The sequence below is a fragment of the Papio anubis genome, chromosome 13, assembly GCF_008728515.1.
Source record: "Papio anubis isolate 15944 chromosome 13, Panubis1.0, whole genome shotgun sequence".
Taxonomy (NCBI): Eukaryota; Metazoa; Chordata; class Mammalia; order Primates; family Cercopithecidae; genus Papio; species Papio anubis.
This window is the reverse complement of record NC_044988.1, coordinates 61,724,932-61,742,322: the sequence shown is the minus strand read 5'-3', so window position 1 is coordinate 61,742,322 and position 17,391 is coordinate 61,724,932. Positions and strand designations below refer to the sequence as shown.

Here is a 17,391-nt window from a genome sequence, read left to right as displayed (position 1 = left end):
TGTTGAGAATCGTTTCTGGCTCAGAGTAAGTGCTCAATAAACACAGTTATGCCTTTTATATGGTCTGGAGCTCAGAAGTAGAAGATGGGGTTCGTGAAGTCATGGGTCTGTGGATGTAGCTAGAGTGTGGATTAATGACAGGAGGGTCGGGGGCACTGCACAAGGTAGGTGGTCAAGAGACACTGGACACAACCCAAATGTCCCTCCACAGGGGAACAGATACATACACGGCTGTGCAATTGCACATAATAGAATCCTCTACAATAGTGAAAATTAAGGCACAACAGACACCTGCAACAACACAGAAAAATTCTGGAGGCATAAAAAGTAATAACAGTAGCCGGGCGTGATGGTTCACGCCTGTAATCCCAGCACTTTGGGCGGCAGAGGTGGGTGGATCACAAGGTCAAGAGATCAAGACCATCCTGGCCAACATGGTGAAACCCTGTCTCTACTAAAAATGCAAAAATTAGCTGGGTGTGGTGGCGGGCACCTGTAGTCCCAGCTACTCGGGAGACTGAGGTGGGAGAATTGCCTGAACCTGGGAGGCGGAGGTTGCAGTGAGCCAAGATTGCATCACTGCACTCCAGCCTGGCGACAGAGCGAGACTCGGCCTCAAAACAAAACAAAAACAAAAACAAACAAACAAACAAAAACAGCAGCAGCCTGGTGTAGTTGGGCACCTGTAGTCCCAGCTACTCAAAAAGCTGAGGCAAGAGAGAATCCCTTGAATCCAGAATCCAGGAGGCGGAGGTTGCAGTGAGTGGAGATTGTGCTGCTGTACTCCAGCCTGGGTGACAGAGTGAGATTCCGTCTCAAAAAAACAAAAAAGTAATACAGACTATATACAATGTGACACCAGTCTTGTAGCTGAAAAATAAGCAAAAATACATTCTTCACTATATATATGTAAGAAAGCTATTTTAGAAAAAGAAATAATTCCTACAGGCAGATGGGGAGGAACACCAGAGTAGTGCAAGCTATTAAAATTTTCTAGTTCTGGGGTTGGACATTTGTGGGTTTATTATATGATTGATAGCACATAAATGTGATCCATATTGTTTGTATGTTTTTATATATATATATATATATACACATATATATTTTTTTAATGGAGTCTCGCTCCCATTGCGCAGGCTGGGGTGCAGTGGCGTGATCTCAGCTCACTGAAACCTCTGCCTCCCGGGTTCAAGCAATTCTCCTTCCTCAGCCTCTCAAGTAGCTGGGATTACAGGCGTGCGCCACCATGCCCGGCTAATTTTTGCATTTTTAGTAGAGACCGGATTTCACCATGTTGGCCAGGCTGGTCTCAAACTCCTGACCTCAAGTGATCCACCCACTTTGGCCTTCTAAAGTGTTAGGATTACAGGCGTGAGCCCTCGCACCTGGCCAGTATGTAGTATTTAAAAGACAAAGAAAGAATAGCTGTAGTGTGAGAATGGGGGGCAGGGGGTAGGGGTAACAGGTGGGGAGCCTGGTGAGATCACAGGGAATCCAGGGGGGACGACTGTGTCTGACATCCCATGGTGGGAGGAGCTGAGCCAGGGGAACCAGGGCTGGGAGTGACCAGGGAAGGGCCCACAGCTGGAAGTTGGAAGTCCCCAGCTGTACAATAGCCTTTTTCGGTGACCCTCTGTAAGCCCCTTCCCCAGTCTTACCCTCAGTGGCCCTGTTAGCCTCTCTCATTCTTGGCATTCCAGAGCAGAATGATCCCAAGGCCTCAGTTACAGCTGAGAGAGGCATATACGGGGCCCAGGGTTCTGGTTCCTACCCTCCTCTGCCCTTCCCCAAGCACTTCAGCCCTCTGGCATCCTCATGTCCCTGGGAGGGGCCCTGGAGGCAGGGCAGCCATGGGTTCATACAGAGCTCCCACCTGCTGTCCACTGCTCTGCCACAGGCTTGCACTAGGCCCGCTGCCCTTAACACCTTGCAGTTTCTGGTCCCAATATCAGGCTCAGATGAGCCCTGACCAGTTGCAGAGCAAGCCTTTCCATTCTCTTGGCAGATACCAGTTGAGAGCCCCCAGTGTGCCAGGCGCCATTCCAGCATTGAGGACACAGGCATAAGGAAGATAAAAGTCCTTGTCCTCATGGAGCTAGCGTTCTATGTAAAATATATGGCGTGTTATAGATGCTATGGAGAAAAAGCAGGCAGTGTATAGAAAGTGTGGGGAGGTGTGAAGAGCAGATGGCCTCAGTGAGAAGGTGACTTTGAGTAAAGACCTGAAGGAGTGAGGGAGTGAGCCATGTGGACACTTGGGGAAAGAACATGCCAGGCTGAAGGAACAGCCAGCACTCTGAGGGGGAGCTGGAGGGGCCATGGTGCTGGAATGGAAAGAGGAAAGGGGAGAAGATGTCAGAGAAGGGGGATGGTGGGTGGACTGAGGCCAGGCCCTGGGGAGAGATGAAAACAAGGGCTGGGGCAGAGGTGAGGGCAGTCTCTGGAGGAGAAAGACAGGTACTGCATCAGGAAGGAAGGAAGGAAAGGAGGAAGGAGGAAGGGAGGGAAGGAGGGAGGGAGGGAGGCATCAGGATAAAGTGGGGTGGGCATCATAGTACCTTGTAGGTCCCTGCTCTTGGTTTTGCTGTCATGCACACGTGCGCGCACACACGTATGCACATGCATGCATACGCATGGTTCCTCCTGTAGATGGATCTGTGCAGCTCTGGGACCCGGGCTAGGACATGAGCCATGGGAGCACCGGACCCTCTCCCATTCTCCCAGGCCCAGCATGGACTGGCTGTGTGACCTGGATAGGACCCCTTCCCTCTCTGGGCCTCAGTTTCCCCACATGTACAGAAGGCTTGGATCTTTTGGTGTCTGGAGAGCCCCCCAGCTCTTCTTACAGCACTTTGAAGCCTCATGTCATGGCCCCACTCCCAGGCCAGGCCCATCCAGGGCTCTGCAGATGAATGTATGGTTCTCAGCCTAGTAGTCCCAGCTTTGAGGGAAGCCCCTTACCCCTGCCTGGCCTGCTCTCCCATTGAGCTCCAGCGATTCCAAGGGATACTGGCAGCACCCTGATCTGGCTGGTCTTAGGTTTCCTCCCTCAGCTGGGGTCCTGCAGCCTAGGAAGAGGTGGGAGCAGTCGCCTCAGGCCTGGCCTGGTGCTGGCACCCTCACTGTGAGGAGGCTGGAGTCACTCTGAACAGCACAGTTGCTCCACACTCACCTCTGTGCTGATCTTACAGTAGAAACAGTGAAACTCAGGGTGACCCCCACCCTCCTGTACATGGCAGGGGCTCATACTGTGGCACTTAGCACAGACAATGAAGCAAGCCCGCCTGGATCCAAATACCGGCCCTGCCACTCACTAGCCATATGACCTTAGGCAAGATAATAGCTCCCACTTCACAGTGCCGCTGGGAGGACGACGCGGGCGATGCCTGGCATATGGGAGTGTGTGTGCTGCTATCATTACGCACCCTCTGAAGGGAGCTGCACGTCATCATGCCATCTGACATACAGGGAAACTGAGGCCGGGGAGATTGGCTCAGTAAGGGGCAGAGAGCAGGAATTACAGCCCTTGTCAATGTGCCCATGAAGCCTGTGCTCTCAGCCAGAAACCAAGGAGGTGACCTTGACTAGTTTTTGTTTGGTTTTTATTTTTTATTTATTTATTTATTTTTTATTTTTTGAGACAGAGTCTTGCTCTGTTGCCCAGACTGGAGTGCAGTGGCGCGATCTCGGCTCACTGAAACCTCTGCCTTCCGGGTTCAAGTGAATCTTCTGCCTCAGCCTCCTGAGTAGCTGGGACTACAGGCACGTGCCACCACACCTGGCTAATTTTTGTATTTTTAGTAGAGACAGGGTTTCGCCATGCTGGCCAGGCTGATCTTCAACTCCTGACCTCAGGTGATCCACCTGCCTCTGCCTCCCAAAGTGCTGGGATTACAGGCGTGAGCCACCATACCCGGCCTTATTTGGTTTTTAAATTGTGTATTAAGTATATTTTGTAAACGTGAGTATATATAACATATAGGTATAGTTAAAATAACAAACACACAAAACAAAACTACAAATTAAAAAAACCCACTCAAGTGTGCACCCTGAACTTTGGGCAAGTGATTTAATCTCTGTGGGCCTCAGTTTTCATACCTCAAAAATGCGATAATGAGGCTGAGAGGAACTGAGATGCTTCAAGTTTAATTCTTGACATTAGCATTCCCTTGTGATGTAGCAAGGCTGGGTAGAGTTTGCCAGAGCTCATGGTCTCTCCTTGTCTCTATGGTCAGGAGCCAAGGTGGGGGTTCTGGAGAGGATGCTCTGGGCCCAGTGGGAAGGCCTGGTTAGTGGAGGGTGGAGGCTCTGAGGCTGGGTCAGGGGCTAAGGGAGAAGACATACACAGCTCACACAGATGAGGCCCCAAATTTTGGGTTGATCCTTTGAGTCCTCCAGGGACCCAAACAAACCCTCACTGGCCAATGAGGAGTCCTTAGATGGGGATTGCAATAGGCCCCTGGAAGAGCCCTGTCAGGGGTAGCAAAACCGTGTTCTTGCCCTCCCCAACCCTCGCCATTCCCCAAGCCCTGCCTTGGCCTCTGGTCCTGTGCCAGGGGATATGAGATAGATGATAAAACTTCTAAGGCTAAGGGAGACTCAGTTTTTGGGTGGAGGAAGGCTAGTTGAAGGTGCCCCCCTGGGCCCACCCAACCTTTGGCCCCACAAGAGTCTCTGAAGCGGGAAGGAGATGCCTCATTTGAGAGGTCCTCCAGAGCCCCGCTGGAAGGACTCCCTCTTTCCCCGCCACCCCTGACCCCCAACCCAGTGCCTACCCCAGCTCTCAAGGCACTTCTCACCCATACTAGGCAGTCTCGTTCACCAGGGACAGGGGTTTGGGGGTTCCAGCTAGAGGTAACGGCAGGAACAAAGGCTGAGTTCAGAGCCCCAGGATGCTCAGTGTGGTTGCAGGGGAGTGTCAGGCCTCTAAGCCCAAGCTAAGCCTGATCCCTGTGACCTGCATGTATACATCCAGATCACCTGAAGCAACTGAAGACCCACAAAAGAAGTGAAAATAGCCTTAACTGATGACATTCCACCATTGTGATTTGTTTCTGCCCCATCCTAACTGATCAATGTACTTTGTAATCTCCCCCACCCTTAAGAAGATTCTTTTTAATTCTGCCTACCGTTGAGAATTTACTTTGTGAGATCCACCCCCTGCCCGCAACACATTGCTCCTAACTCCACCCCCATCCCAAAACCTATAGAACTAATGATAATCCCACCACCCTTTGCTGACTCCTTTTTCAGACTCAGCCCGCCTGCACCCAGGTGAAATAAACAGCCTTGTTGCTCACACAAAGCCTGTTGGTGGACTCTCTTCACACCGACGCACTTGACAGGGAGCAGGCAAGGTAGGGAGTGGCTGGAGGTGCTTAGGGGGCCAGGGTGGGCAGCGGGGACTTTCATCTTTTAGATATTCAGAAAAGAGTGTTAAGCCAAGTCATGGCAGAGCCAGATTTGTGCTGGAGAAGGGGCCCTTTAGCCTCTGTGTGGAGGCTGAATTGGAAGGGGAGGGACTGGGGGCAGGAGAGCAAGGAGAGGCAGCTGAATTGACACAGCTGGTGAAGGGTGGGGGAGAAGAGAGGATGACCAGATAAGAGATTCAGAAGCTGGAAGTTATGGACCTTGAGTAGGCTCTGGGAAGGGTGGAAGGTGTTGTCCAGGGCTCTGTCTAGGAACTGGGTAGGTGGTGCAGACATGAGAAGACAGTTTGTGGGGGAAAGATGGCTGCAGTATTGGACATGCTGGGACATCTAGCGAAAGCCAGGGATCTGCATTGGAGACAGAGCACTGAAGCCCAGCAGTGGCAGTTGAAGGCTTGCAGGTGGACGAGGTAGCCCAGGGAGAGATTGTGGAGACCTCTAGAGCACCCATATTGGGGCAAAAGAAAAGGAGAGGAAGTCGGCTGGGCGCGGTGGCTCACGCCTGTAATCCCAGCACTTTGGGAGGCCGAGGTGGGCGGATCACGAGGTCGGAAAATCGAGACCATCCTAGCTAACAAAGTGAAGTCCCGTCTCTACTAAAAATATAAAAAATTAGCCGGGCGTGGTGGCAGGTGCCTGTAGTCCCAGCTACTTGGGAGGCTGAGGCAGGAGAATGGCGTGAACCTGGGAGGTGGAGCTTGCAGTGAGCTGAGATCGCGCCACTGCACTCCAGCCTGGGTGGCAGAACGAGATCCCATCTTGGGGAAAAAAAAAAAAGAAAATAAAAGGAGTGGAAGTAGCCAAGGCTCATGGTCTCCTTTGGCCCTGGGAGCCTGAACACTCTTGAGGCCTTAACTGAGTATGTGCCCTAGGGCCAGGCTCTTCTCTCAAGGGGTTCAGACAGGTCAGGATAAGTGAGAGAAGCCCATCCTCCCCTAGGCAACCTGGAAGAAAACCCTAGAGCCCGTCACCCTACAGGACTTCCTGTAGCACTGAGTCCTGCAGCTTCAGCCCGTCTCTGGCTTTGGACATCTCTAACTCCTACCCTGTTCTCAGCTTCCTGCCTTCAGGATGAGGGTGTACCCAGGGCATAGTTACCTTTGGACATCTTCTCTTTCACTCTCCTTCCCTACATGATTTCACCAGCCTTTAAATACCATTATAGGCGCCATTAACAGCTCCCCAAATTAGATTTCCAGCCCAGTCCTGTCTCCAGACTTCAGACTCCCACACACAACTGCCTACTGGACAGATTTTCATCCCCAAGCCCGCTCCTCCCACACACTTTCCTATCTCAGTAAACATCAAACTCAGTCTTCCAATTGCTCAGGCCAAAAACTTTAAAGTCATCCCTGACTCTTCTCTCACTCTCACACCCCACATCCCAGCTGTCGGCAAAAGCTATAGGTGTTAAGCTGCAAAATGTGTCCAGAATCCAGCCACTCCTCACCACTACAGCACTGTTACCTTGGTTCCAGCCAGTGCTGCCTCTTTCAGATTATAGCAGGGGCCTTCTGGTCTTCCAGCCTCTTCCCTTGTTCCCACTCAGCCCTGTGGTCTAGTCTCAATACAGTAGCTAGCATTACCCTTTAAAAAAATGAGCTAGCAGGCTGGATGCGGTGGCTCACACCTCTAATCCCAGCACTTTCAGACGATGAGGCAGGCGGATCACCTGAGACTGGAATGGCTAACATGGTGAAACCTCGTCTCTACTAAAAATACAAAACGTAGCCGGGCGTGGCGGTGCACGCCTGTAATTTCAGGCCTGTAATTTCAGCTACTCAGGTGGCTGAGACAGGAGAATTGCAGGAACCCAGGAGGCAGAGGTTGCAGTGAGCCGAGATCATGCCATTGCATTCCAGTCTGGGGGACAGAGCAAGACTTGTCTCAAAAACAACAACAACAAGAAGCTAGGCTTTATCATTCACTCCTTTGCCCTAACCCTTCCCATGGCCTATACTGTGTATATCAACAAGCAGAGAGAAAATAATATTTAAAAAATGAAATAAAAAATTTTAAAAATATTGGTTATAAACTCTACTGAACAGTTTTACATAGAGAGCTTTCCAGAGGCAAAGTGTAAGCGTTCCTCCACTCACCCCCAGGCTCTGGGTTTAGGGATACATACTGCACCCTAGTGGCCACTGGAGAAAAAGCCTTGTCTTCCAGAGCAGGAGTTGGGGATTAACTGGTGTTTTCTGCTTTGGAATATGTGTAAACTTTCCTTCCACTTGGACTGACCTGGGCCACTCTGCCCCAGGAACTCCAAGAAGAGCTGTACGAATGCCCCAATTCCAAGGCAGTTTTGAGACAGTTTCAGGGGCAATTCATACAGCTCTTGTCAAGGACACAGACCTGAGAGGAATTTCAGATCATCGGTTGTTTGCTGAGTGATCTTGGGCAAGAGACCTAACTTCTCCAATCTTTAGTTTCCCCTCTAGTAAAATGAGGATAATAAGAATACATACTTCACGGGGATTTTTTTTTTTTTTTTTTTTTTTTGAGACGTCTCTCTCTGTTGTGTAGGCTGGCGTGCAATGGCACAACCTTGGCTCACTGCAGCCTCAACCTCCTGGGCTCAAGCAATCCTCCCACCTCAGCCTCCCAAGTAGTTGGGACTATAGGTGCATGCCACCACACCTGGCTAATTTTTTGTAGAGACGGGGTGTCACTTTGCTGCCCAGGCTGGTCTTGAACTTCTGGGCTCCAGTGATCCCCTCCTGCCTCAGCCTCCCAAAGTGCTGGGATTACAGGCCTGAGCCACTGCACCTGGCCTTTGTTTTGTTGGAGGCAGGGTCTTGCTCTGTCATCCAGGTTGCAGTGCAGTGGTGCAAATGTGGCTCACTGCAGCCTCCTGGGCTTGCACAACTCAAGGGTTCAAGCAATCCTCCTGCCTCAGCCTCTTGGGTAGCTGAGATGTGTGCCACCATGCTGGTTTCATGGGGCTTTGAGGAGTAAGAGATGGCTGTGGTGCTCAGCACATATTAAGTGCTCAATAGCCATTACCTACTGTAAAAAAAGGTTCTGGGGAAAATGTGAGCAGATGAGGACTTTCAACTCCCTCACTGATGTGTCAGGCTTGAATCTAGTGAGGGGAGTGTCAGTAGGGGTGGCCAAAACCCTAGCCCTTGTCTGAGCAGCCTGATTACAGCTCTGTTCCTTTCCCCCTTCCCCAAGAGCTATTCTCTGAGGGCCAGACCTGGTATGGGCTCCAGAGGTTCGCCTGTGCTGAGATGCCACATGGCACTTAGAGACTCTCCTGATCTCTGACCCTCTCTGTCTACTCACCACCCTCATGATCGCTCTGGGAAGCCCATGAGCAGGAACCATTATCTCACCTGACAGATGCAGAAACTGATGCCTAAACTGCCCAGGGACAGAGTGAGTGGAGGCAGCAACACAGATATCCTAGCTGTCCAGCTGGATTCTCTGCAGACAGCTCTCCCAGAAGGTTGGGCATTATGAAGAATGATCTTGCAAAGCCTGGGCTGAGGGGAGCCTGGGACACTGGGAAGGACTTCCCACTGAGCTGTGTTCGGGGAAGCCAGGAAGAAAAACAGCTCCCCTTGTCCTGAGGACTCAGCCCCCTCCTGGTACAGGATGTTTCTAGTGTGGCAGTGTGACCCCAGGGAACTTGTTCCTTCTGGGCTTGGCCTTTGTAGGCTGAGCGACTGACATGGCCTAGAGAAGTCCCTGGGGATCCTTGAGCCATGGGAGATGCTATGGGACATCTGTGTTGAGGCCATGTGGGAAGTTAGGGAGGCTGAACTTCCCAATGTTTGTGTGTGAGGAAGGCTAATGAGGAAGGCAGGTCTGCCATGGTGAAGGAGCTGGCCTGGCCGTCCCTCCGTGATTTTAGAAGAGGAGGCACATCAGCAGGTTCTCCTTAGGGAACAAGGTCTCCAGGCTTTCGGGCATAAAGAAAGAAGGCCAGCACTACACAGGAGGGATTCTCCCCCAAACCTTAATCTATAGGACTCAGTGAGCGAGTCTTTGCCCCTCCTCCTCCCTCAAGACCTTCTCCTCCTCCTCCCTTGCCACCTTCTCTGGCCTCTTCAAGACAGGCTCTAGGGCTGTAGCCAACAGACCTGCAACTAGGAGGGCCTGCTTTCATCTCCACAGTCCCGCATATAACCACTATTGCATGCCAGGCAGGTAACACTATTGACAGCAACTGGCCCTGCCAAACAAGCCAGAGGGAATTTCAGAGAGAATTTGGTCTCTGGAAAGCTCTGGCCCATAAAAACTCTCCTGCTGGGCTGGGCGCGGTGGCTCACGCCTGTAATCTCAGCACTTTGGGAGGCCGAGACGGGCGGATCACGAGGTCAGGAGATCGAGACCATCCTGGCTAACACAGTGAAACCCCGTCTCTACTAAAAAGTACAAAAAATTAGCCGGGCGAGGTGGCGGGCGCCTGTAGTCCCAGCTACTCCGGAGGCTGAGGCAGGAGAATGGCTTAAACCCGGGAGGCGGAGCTTGCAGTGAGCTGAGATCCGGCCACTGCACTCCAGCCTGGGCGACAGAGCCAGACTCTGTCTCAAAAAAAAACCAAAAAAAACCAAAAAAACCTCTCCTGCTGAAGACAGTGTGGGAGAGAAGTTACCACCTGATTCTCAGGGAGCAACAGCTTGGGGTCCTGGTGCCCTCCCTCCATGCATGGGGTGGCGGAGGCAGAGGGCTCTTTCCCTCTAGCTCATGCTCCTGTACACTCTTGTCCAATGCCACAGCTCAGTGAGGAATCCACCAAAGCTACGAGCAGCAGCTTCCCCTTGCTGAGGAGACCTGAGGTCCCCTTGGTGATTTGAGGGGGGCTAGTTCTCCCATTAACCTCTGGCATCCAATCCTACCTCCCTGATCTGAATCTCTCCCTCTTTGCAGTGCCAACTCCCATAACCCTCATTTCTCTCCCTGGATCACTTCTGCAGCTTCCTGGCTGAGCTTCTTGCCTTGAAGTAGCCCTCCAATCCCTTTTATACTCTTCTGCCTGACGGACTGCTCCAGAACAGAGTAGGTAAAATAAAGTCCCTGGTCAAATCTAGCCTGTTGCCTGTTTTTGCACAACTCATGAGCTAAGAATGGTTTTTATGTTTATAAATGGTTGGGGAAAAAAGTCAAAAGAATATTTTGTGACATAAAAATCATATGAAATTATTTCAGTGTGCACAAATAAAGCGTTAGAACAGAGTCTTACTCTTTCATTTACATATTGTCTGCGGCTGCTCTCACACTATGATGGCCGAGTTGGACAGCTGCAACAGAAACTATAAGTCTCACAGTCTACAATATTTACTATCTGATCTTTTTTCACAAAACATTTGCTGAATCCTGGTCTAGATCCTAAATCTGGCCATGCCACTCTGCTTAAAATTCTTGTCACTACCTGTGGCGCTCCACGAGCTGACCCCTGTCCACCTCTCCAGCCTCATCACCTGTCCCCCTAGTAGTCTGCCTGCTCTGGACAACCCTTCCTCGACCATTCCCCCAGCCCTGTCTCCTGCTGCTTACCTTCACTCAGCATGTGCCTCTTTCCTCCTCTAAATGGCAGTCTACCATCTCAAGCCTCAGCTCAAACGCTTCCTCCCATTTCACTTTCCCACATGTGTCCTGCCCCGACTCCCAGAGCTAACCCATTTCTACCGCGACTTCACAAAATATTCCTCTTAGGACTCTTCAGCTTTTAATAACCGATTAATGACCTATTGGTGGCAGACCAGCCAATTCCACTAAGAACATCTGTTCACATGTGTGCTCCCTGGATTACTAAATGTACGAAACCAGCCTGCATCTGCTTCCCACAGCCCTGGCACAAGGCTGGCACAGGGTAGGCATGCAAATATTCACCAGAAGAGGCCTGGTTAGCATTCCACACCTTTTACTTGGCTAGTATTATGGAGGAAGACGTGTACATATTTTCTAGATACTGAGTATCATTTTTATGAACTTGAGCATCTTTGACGGATCAGGTACCTCCATGTATATTACACCTTTAATCCTCACAACCCTAATGAGGTCAGTGAAACTTTCATTGCATCAAGTGGCAAGTTGTTATGTGGCAGAGCTAGAATCTGAAGTCAGGTCTCCTGCCTTTTGCTGATTCTGAGATACTCTCACACGTATTGTTCATCCACGGAACCCACTGCTTGAAAGACGTAACAGATGCTCATGGGCTTCCTGTTGTGTGTGGGGCCAATGACCTGCACTACATGGGCGCAGACAGAGGTGGTTTTATTGTTTTCTGTTACTTCCCTCCAGCTGCCTGTTCCTGCTGCTGTTCCTGATCCCTTTTGAAGCACACCGGGTAAGGACCAAAGGACAGCCCTGCTACAGGAGGAGGAGGATTGAGGAAAAAAATGAAAAGAAATAATAAAATGAAAACATCAAAAGGAAGCCCTATAAAGTTAAATTTTGTAATTTAATTAAGTGCTTGTTTTCGTGACTCTACTTCTCAAGTCTCCTGCTGTTGCTCTGGGGCTTGTGGCTTGTTCTGGGGCAGAAGGAAGTTGCTGGAGGCCTGGCCTCCAGGCTGGAGGGGTGCCAATGCAAGGGTCATACTAATGGAACTATCAATGCACCTGCCTTAAAGGAGCCTGAAGAATGCCTCCAGTGGGCTGCTGGGCATAAGCCCTGAACTGTCCATACACTACTTAGGATATTCGAACAGAGTCCAGAGCTCAGAGGCAGGGAGAACCAATATGGCTGCTGAAGGCCTAGGGGAAAGCAACACAGGACAGTTGTCCATTTGAGACTCTTTCTCTATCAGAGAGGAGTTAGGAATATACTGGTCGGTTCAGAGACCACAGTGTGAACCTGGCAGAAAAACTTGCTCTATATATCCCCTACCATCATGGGGGACGGCCAAACTGATTGTTATTGAACAGGTTCAGTGATGTGATACGAGAAGTGCCAGGGGACTTAAGGAAATGGAAATCTGTAAAGCAGTTCTAGACCCCTTCTAGGTCTAGAACTGATCGCATTGGGAAACGCTAAAGTAAGTTCAGCTAGATATACCTATGAGAGGTTTTGGCAAAAGACTTAGGTAAGATGGCTGGGTTTAAGACAACATGTGTAATTCCAGATATGGTATACCAATTCATTATTTGGTATTTCAGACTAAGAAATTCATTTGTGCTCCTAAAGATTTTAATCAGTTTGGGTAAAGCAAGCAATGTCTGTCTGATGTTTCAGGCATTTTCAGGAGAACAAATAACTGGGACAACTGAGGCTATGACTTAGTGGCATAAAGTTGGTTTCAGGATAAAAGTATGGTTTGTTCCAAATAAAACCCAATAGTCCCCCAACTCTCAGAGGAATCACAGTGATGGTGTGAAGAGTCTCTTTGAATACACAATTGCATACCTAGTGACCATACAATCGGAGATCTGGTCATAATGAAACACTTTATACAGATAGGAATAGACAAGGGATTTCTGACACACTCATGCTTTGGATGTGTCAGTACAAGACAGTATGTGAGACTGTGATTCTGCCAGGCAGAGGGGAACAGGCATGATTTATCTGCTGGCAAATGAGTCCTCACTACACCTAATCATTCTTTTATCTAAGTGCACCTTGATCTTAGTCCTGGACATCAAAATAGTCAATTATTGGCTCCTTGGTTATTTTCTGTAAATTACTGCTCCCAGGATTCCTGAAAAACAAACAAAGCATGATCAGTCTTTTCTTCTTTGGGGGAAACAGATATAGGTCTTCAGAAAGTTAAGGATCAGCTGATTTACCATTTGTGAAGCTTAAACATTTACTTTATTTTTATTTTATTCTTACTTTTTTCCTTCTGCCCTTTGTGAATAATTTTTTTAACTTTTGTTTTTTCTAGATTTACATATTACATGGGGAATTTCATTCTGTGAGATAACAAATTCTCTATTTACACTTTACAGTTTAGAGATAACCTTTGACAATCTATTCACAGTATTTCATACATGATGATTACTTTTCCCTGCCTTCACAGTTCAATGAATGCTCAGTTAATAGCTTAAGCCAAGCGAGCATCTCACTTGTGAAGTTTTGATAGTGGGACAAACATGAGCTGGTGATTTTGAAATTTGGTAATGGGCACATGGGCATTTATGATAGTAATACTATCCTCTCTGCTCTAAAAAGTTTCTGTAATGGAGTTTTGTACAAAAATAAAGCAAGCAAAGTGTTTTCAAAAAGATAGCATGGGATAAAGGGGCCAATAACTTCACATGGTTGTGTCTAAGCAGGACTGGACCCGACTGTGGCAGTGTCTGAGAAAACCCCTCATGTTTCCAAAGTGACCACCCATATGGATTTGTAGGCTGTGCTGACCAGAACCTAGGGCACTCAGCTCCTAGGGGTGGAGAGGGGCTGGTCCTGGGGACCAGGACGCTCTTGGCTGAGTCAGAGCCCAGTGGGCAACACCTACCAGTCCCACAGGAACACTAAGTGCTATGACCTTCATGGTGACCTTGTAAACTGCCCTAACCACCCTTCCAGAGGTTTTGTGCAGGAATCACAGAGGAGGTACTGCTAGGACTTGTTTGTGGAAAGCCAGAATGGGAGTAGGCACCCCTCTCCTTCTGGGCTTTGAAGTAACTTTTAGCCACACTGCCTTGGTTACAGTGGGGCAGCAGAGGAGCACCATCCCGCCTTCCCTTCCTCTCCCTGACAAGTGACAAACAACTGGGACAACTGAGGGTATGACTAAGTGCTCTAAAGTTGGTTTCGGGCCACAATTCTGGTTTCTCCAAATAAAGCCCAATAGTCCCCCAACTCTTAGAGCTCCTTCCCTGCTCCCGTCCAAGAAAACATCTGGCAGACTTGCCCCTTGCCAACCTGGCTTTCTTTTCTCTTTAAATCATGAATATGTTTGTTATTAAAATTATTCAAACCATACAGAAGTAGACAGAGCAAAACAAGAAAGTACCACCCACCCCTGTCACCGGCAATTCTCATCCCCACACCCACTTCCATCTTCAGAGTAACTGTTCTTTTTTTTTGGGACAGAGTCTGTCTCTCTGTTGCCCAGGCTGGAGTGCACTGGCGTGATCGCGGCTCACTGCAACCTCCACCTCCCACCCAGGTTCAAGTGATTCTCTTGCCTCAGTCTCCCAAGCAGTTGGGTTTACAGGTGCCCACCACCATACCCGGCTACTTTTTTGTATTTTTTAGTAGAAATGGGTTTTCACCTTGCTGGCCAGGCTGGTCTTGAACTCCTGACCTCAAGTGATCTATCCACCTTGGCCTCCCAAAGTGCTGGGATTACAGGTGTGAGCCACCGCGCCCAGCCAACTATTCTTAACTACATGATGTTTCAGTCTTAAACCATCTGGTGTGACAGACTGAATCCACTTCCCAGTGTCACCATCTACACCGTGGAAACTACGTCCAGTGACTGCTCTCTCTAGAATCAACATCAAACTTAGGACCCCTGTGGTGGGAACAAATGTGTCTGATACCCCAACTAAACATTACATATATGAACATGGCACCCCAAGGCAAGGCCTGAGGAGGCCATCAATGGCTGGTGCAGCCCAGGACAATTCAACCCCTGCTGGCTTTTCTGGACAGATAGGTCCCCTTGGAAAGCAGCTGGAGAATCTTACTTGTCTGACTGATGTCTGTGATGAGGAATTGGTGGTGGAGGCCGTGCCTGCATTTCCCTTTCAAGCACACCTGTCAGCGTTGTAGGAGGACAAATGGACTTCCCCCTGATAAAAGTCAAAACACCAAGCATTGAAAAGTGAGAATCGTTGGTGGAGATGGACAGAAAGCTAGAAACTCAGCCCATGATTTTGGCACTATGACCTACTGAGCACTCTCTGGTATGAACTGTCTGCTCTCAGGCATGGCCACCTGCATTTAACCCCCCATCCCTTCCACCCATCTATGCTAGGCCTGTGGCTTGCTTCCTTTCATGTCAGACTTAAGTTTTCTTCATTGGGAAGTTCTTCCTATTCCCAGGTTCTGAGAGTGATCCTAGGTCCTCCCTGTCCCCTCCTGGTCACATTACTGCTTCAGTTTCCTCTGATGGCAAAAATACCATTCACAGAGGGTGCCTTGAACCAGAGTTTAGCATTCTTTCTGTTTTCTGCCAAGAGGACAGAGCCAAGGAGAGGACAGACAGAGGACCAGGAGACAGAAGGAGAAAAGAGCAGATATGATGGGCAGGCCCCCTTGCCTGAAGAAATGCTGCTTCCGCCATCTGGTATGACTGTAGGCAGATGTGACACTTGTGCATTTTGAGTGCATCTGCCCTATGGATCGAGGCATAGGTTTTACTCTTTGGCTCAGGCCTTTAGATTATCAGGGAAGTGCCAGAGTAGCAGATTTTCCTTCTACTTTTCCAAGAGGGAGAGTGGTAGTAAGAAAGACAAATATTGACAGACCCTGCTTCTTGGGTCCAGTTTGCCCTGCTTAGGAGTTCTTCCTCTGATGGCGGGATCGACCTACCTGACAGCAGTGATCACCACATTGCGCTTTGGTTCACTGTCATAGCTCACGCTCTCTAGGCCATAAACTTGGGCCAGGTCATGGATGATCCGGCGGTGGTCTCTGTTCATGGGAGGGAAGCTGTGGCTTTTCTTACTATTCTTTCCCTGTATTAAGGGAAGAGATGACAGATTGATCATATCATTCTGAAAACAAAAGGCTTACAACTAATCTTACCACACAAGAATTACACGGATCAATGAGGTGATTTTAGAGGCCCACAGCATAGAGCATTTTACTAACTGCCAAGCAAGCCTGGAGGGGTTTGGGAAGATGGGTGTTGATGCACTTCTTTCACCTACTCTGTTAGCCACAACAGTAGCAGCTGGACAGGGTTAGAGACAAAGGGTAAGTGAACCACGACTTAGATAGACAGCGTAATGGTTCTTCCTGATAGGTTCCATCACGGGGGAGTGGGTGATATTCCCCAAAAATAACTAAATAAAGACTTACAAAACAAGAAAAGATTATTTCCTTTAAAAGTATGTTCTACTTTAAAAATCATGAGTATTCAGATACAGACACACAAGCAGAGAAACACATCTGTTCGGGTTTCTTAATTAGGAGAGGAACAATGCACTCCATTTTCTCCTTCATGTTAGTATTCTGCTGGGAAGTGGTAACAGAAGGAAGGAAAGGAGGGGAATAGGAAGAGGGTAAGGAGACTGGGAAGGAAAACCACCAGCATTAGACACAGGGGCTAAAGCAGCTATCTCATCCTTACTCACAGTCCCCTCTGATGGAAGAGGGAGGGAGCCAATGCAGCGCTGGGAGCTTCTGACTAACCTCAAGACTTTTTCACTTAAAGCTACCTCCGTGACATCCCTGGCTGCCTCTAGGACAGGGGTCTCCCTCTTCTGAAGAAGTCTATCCCACTGCTCTCCGGCTATAGTCATACAACTTTTATCCTTCCCAAAGGGGACATTCCTGCCTTTAGAATATAAAGAATCAGTGGGCTTTCCTAGCATACAATAGCCCATCAAAGATATGAGGGGCTAGAGTGTCTTCCTAAGTGTCCCACACAGTCACTCAACTATCAGTATTGAGACCCCTCACCCAGAGTTTCTTCATCCATTCGTAGGCATTTAGCCAGTATTTTTCTTTTCTTTTTTTTTTTTTTTTGAGACAGGATCTCAAGCTGGAGATTCAAGCTGGAGTACAGTGACTCTACCTCAGCTTACTGCAGCCTTGACCTCCCGGGCTTAAGCAATCCTCCTTCCTCAGCCCCCTGAGTAGCTGGGAGTACAGGTGTGCACCACCACGCCTGGCTAATTTTTTATTTTTTGTAGAGACAGGGTTTTGCCATGTTGCCCAGGCTGGTCGCGAACTCCCGGACTCAAGTGATCCGCCTGCTGCCTCAGCCTCCCAAAGTGCTGGGATTACAGGTGTGCGCCACCACGCCTGGCCTTTACTGACAGCTGACTGCAGATCTTTTCTTTCCTTCTTTTTCCTTTTTTTTTTTTGAGATGGAGTTTCACTCTTGTTGCCC

General features: G+C 49.1%; 1 protein-coding gene and 1 long non-coding RNA gene across 5 annotated transcripts in view; one reads left to right on the top strand and one right to left on the bottom strand.

Moving 5' to 3' along the window:
• The first annotated feature begins 5,274 nt into the window (after window positions 1-5,274).
• On the top strand, window positions 5,275-11,812 carry LOC116270035. The gene is made up of 3 exons (XR_004177915.1): window positions 5,275-5,357; window positions 10,308-10,436; window positions 11,682-11,812. It is a non-coding gene; the product is annotated as an uncharacterized LOC116270035 (long non-coding RNA).
• Window positions 11,638-17,391, bottom strand: part of NFX1 (nuclear transcription factor, X-box binding 1) — an 84,088-nt gene continuing 78,334 nt past the window's right edge. For all 4 annotated transcript variants that reach the window (XM_009188632.4, XM_009188633.4, XM_009188634.4 and 1 more), the window contains exons 22-24: window positions 15,864-16,009; window positions 15,017-15,121; window positions 11,638-13,077 (exon numbers count right to left, since the gene is read on the bottom strand). In XM_009188632.4, coding sequence (XP_009186896.1) covers window positions 13,005-13,077; window positions 15,017-15,121; window positions 15,864-16,009 — 324 coding nt within the window. In that variant the 3' untranslated portion in view covers window positions 11,638-13,004. The remainder of the gene's footprint in view (window positions 13,078-15,016; window positions 15,122-15,863; window positions 16,010-17,391) is intronic.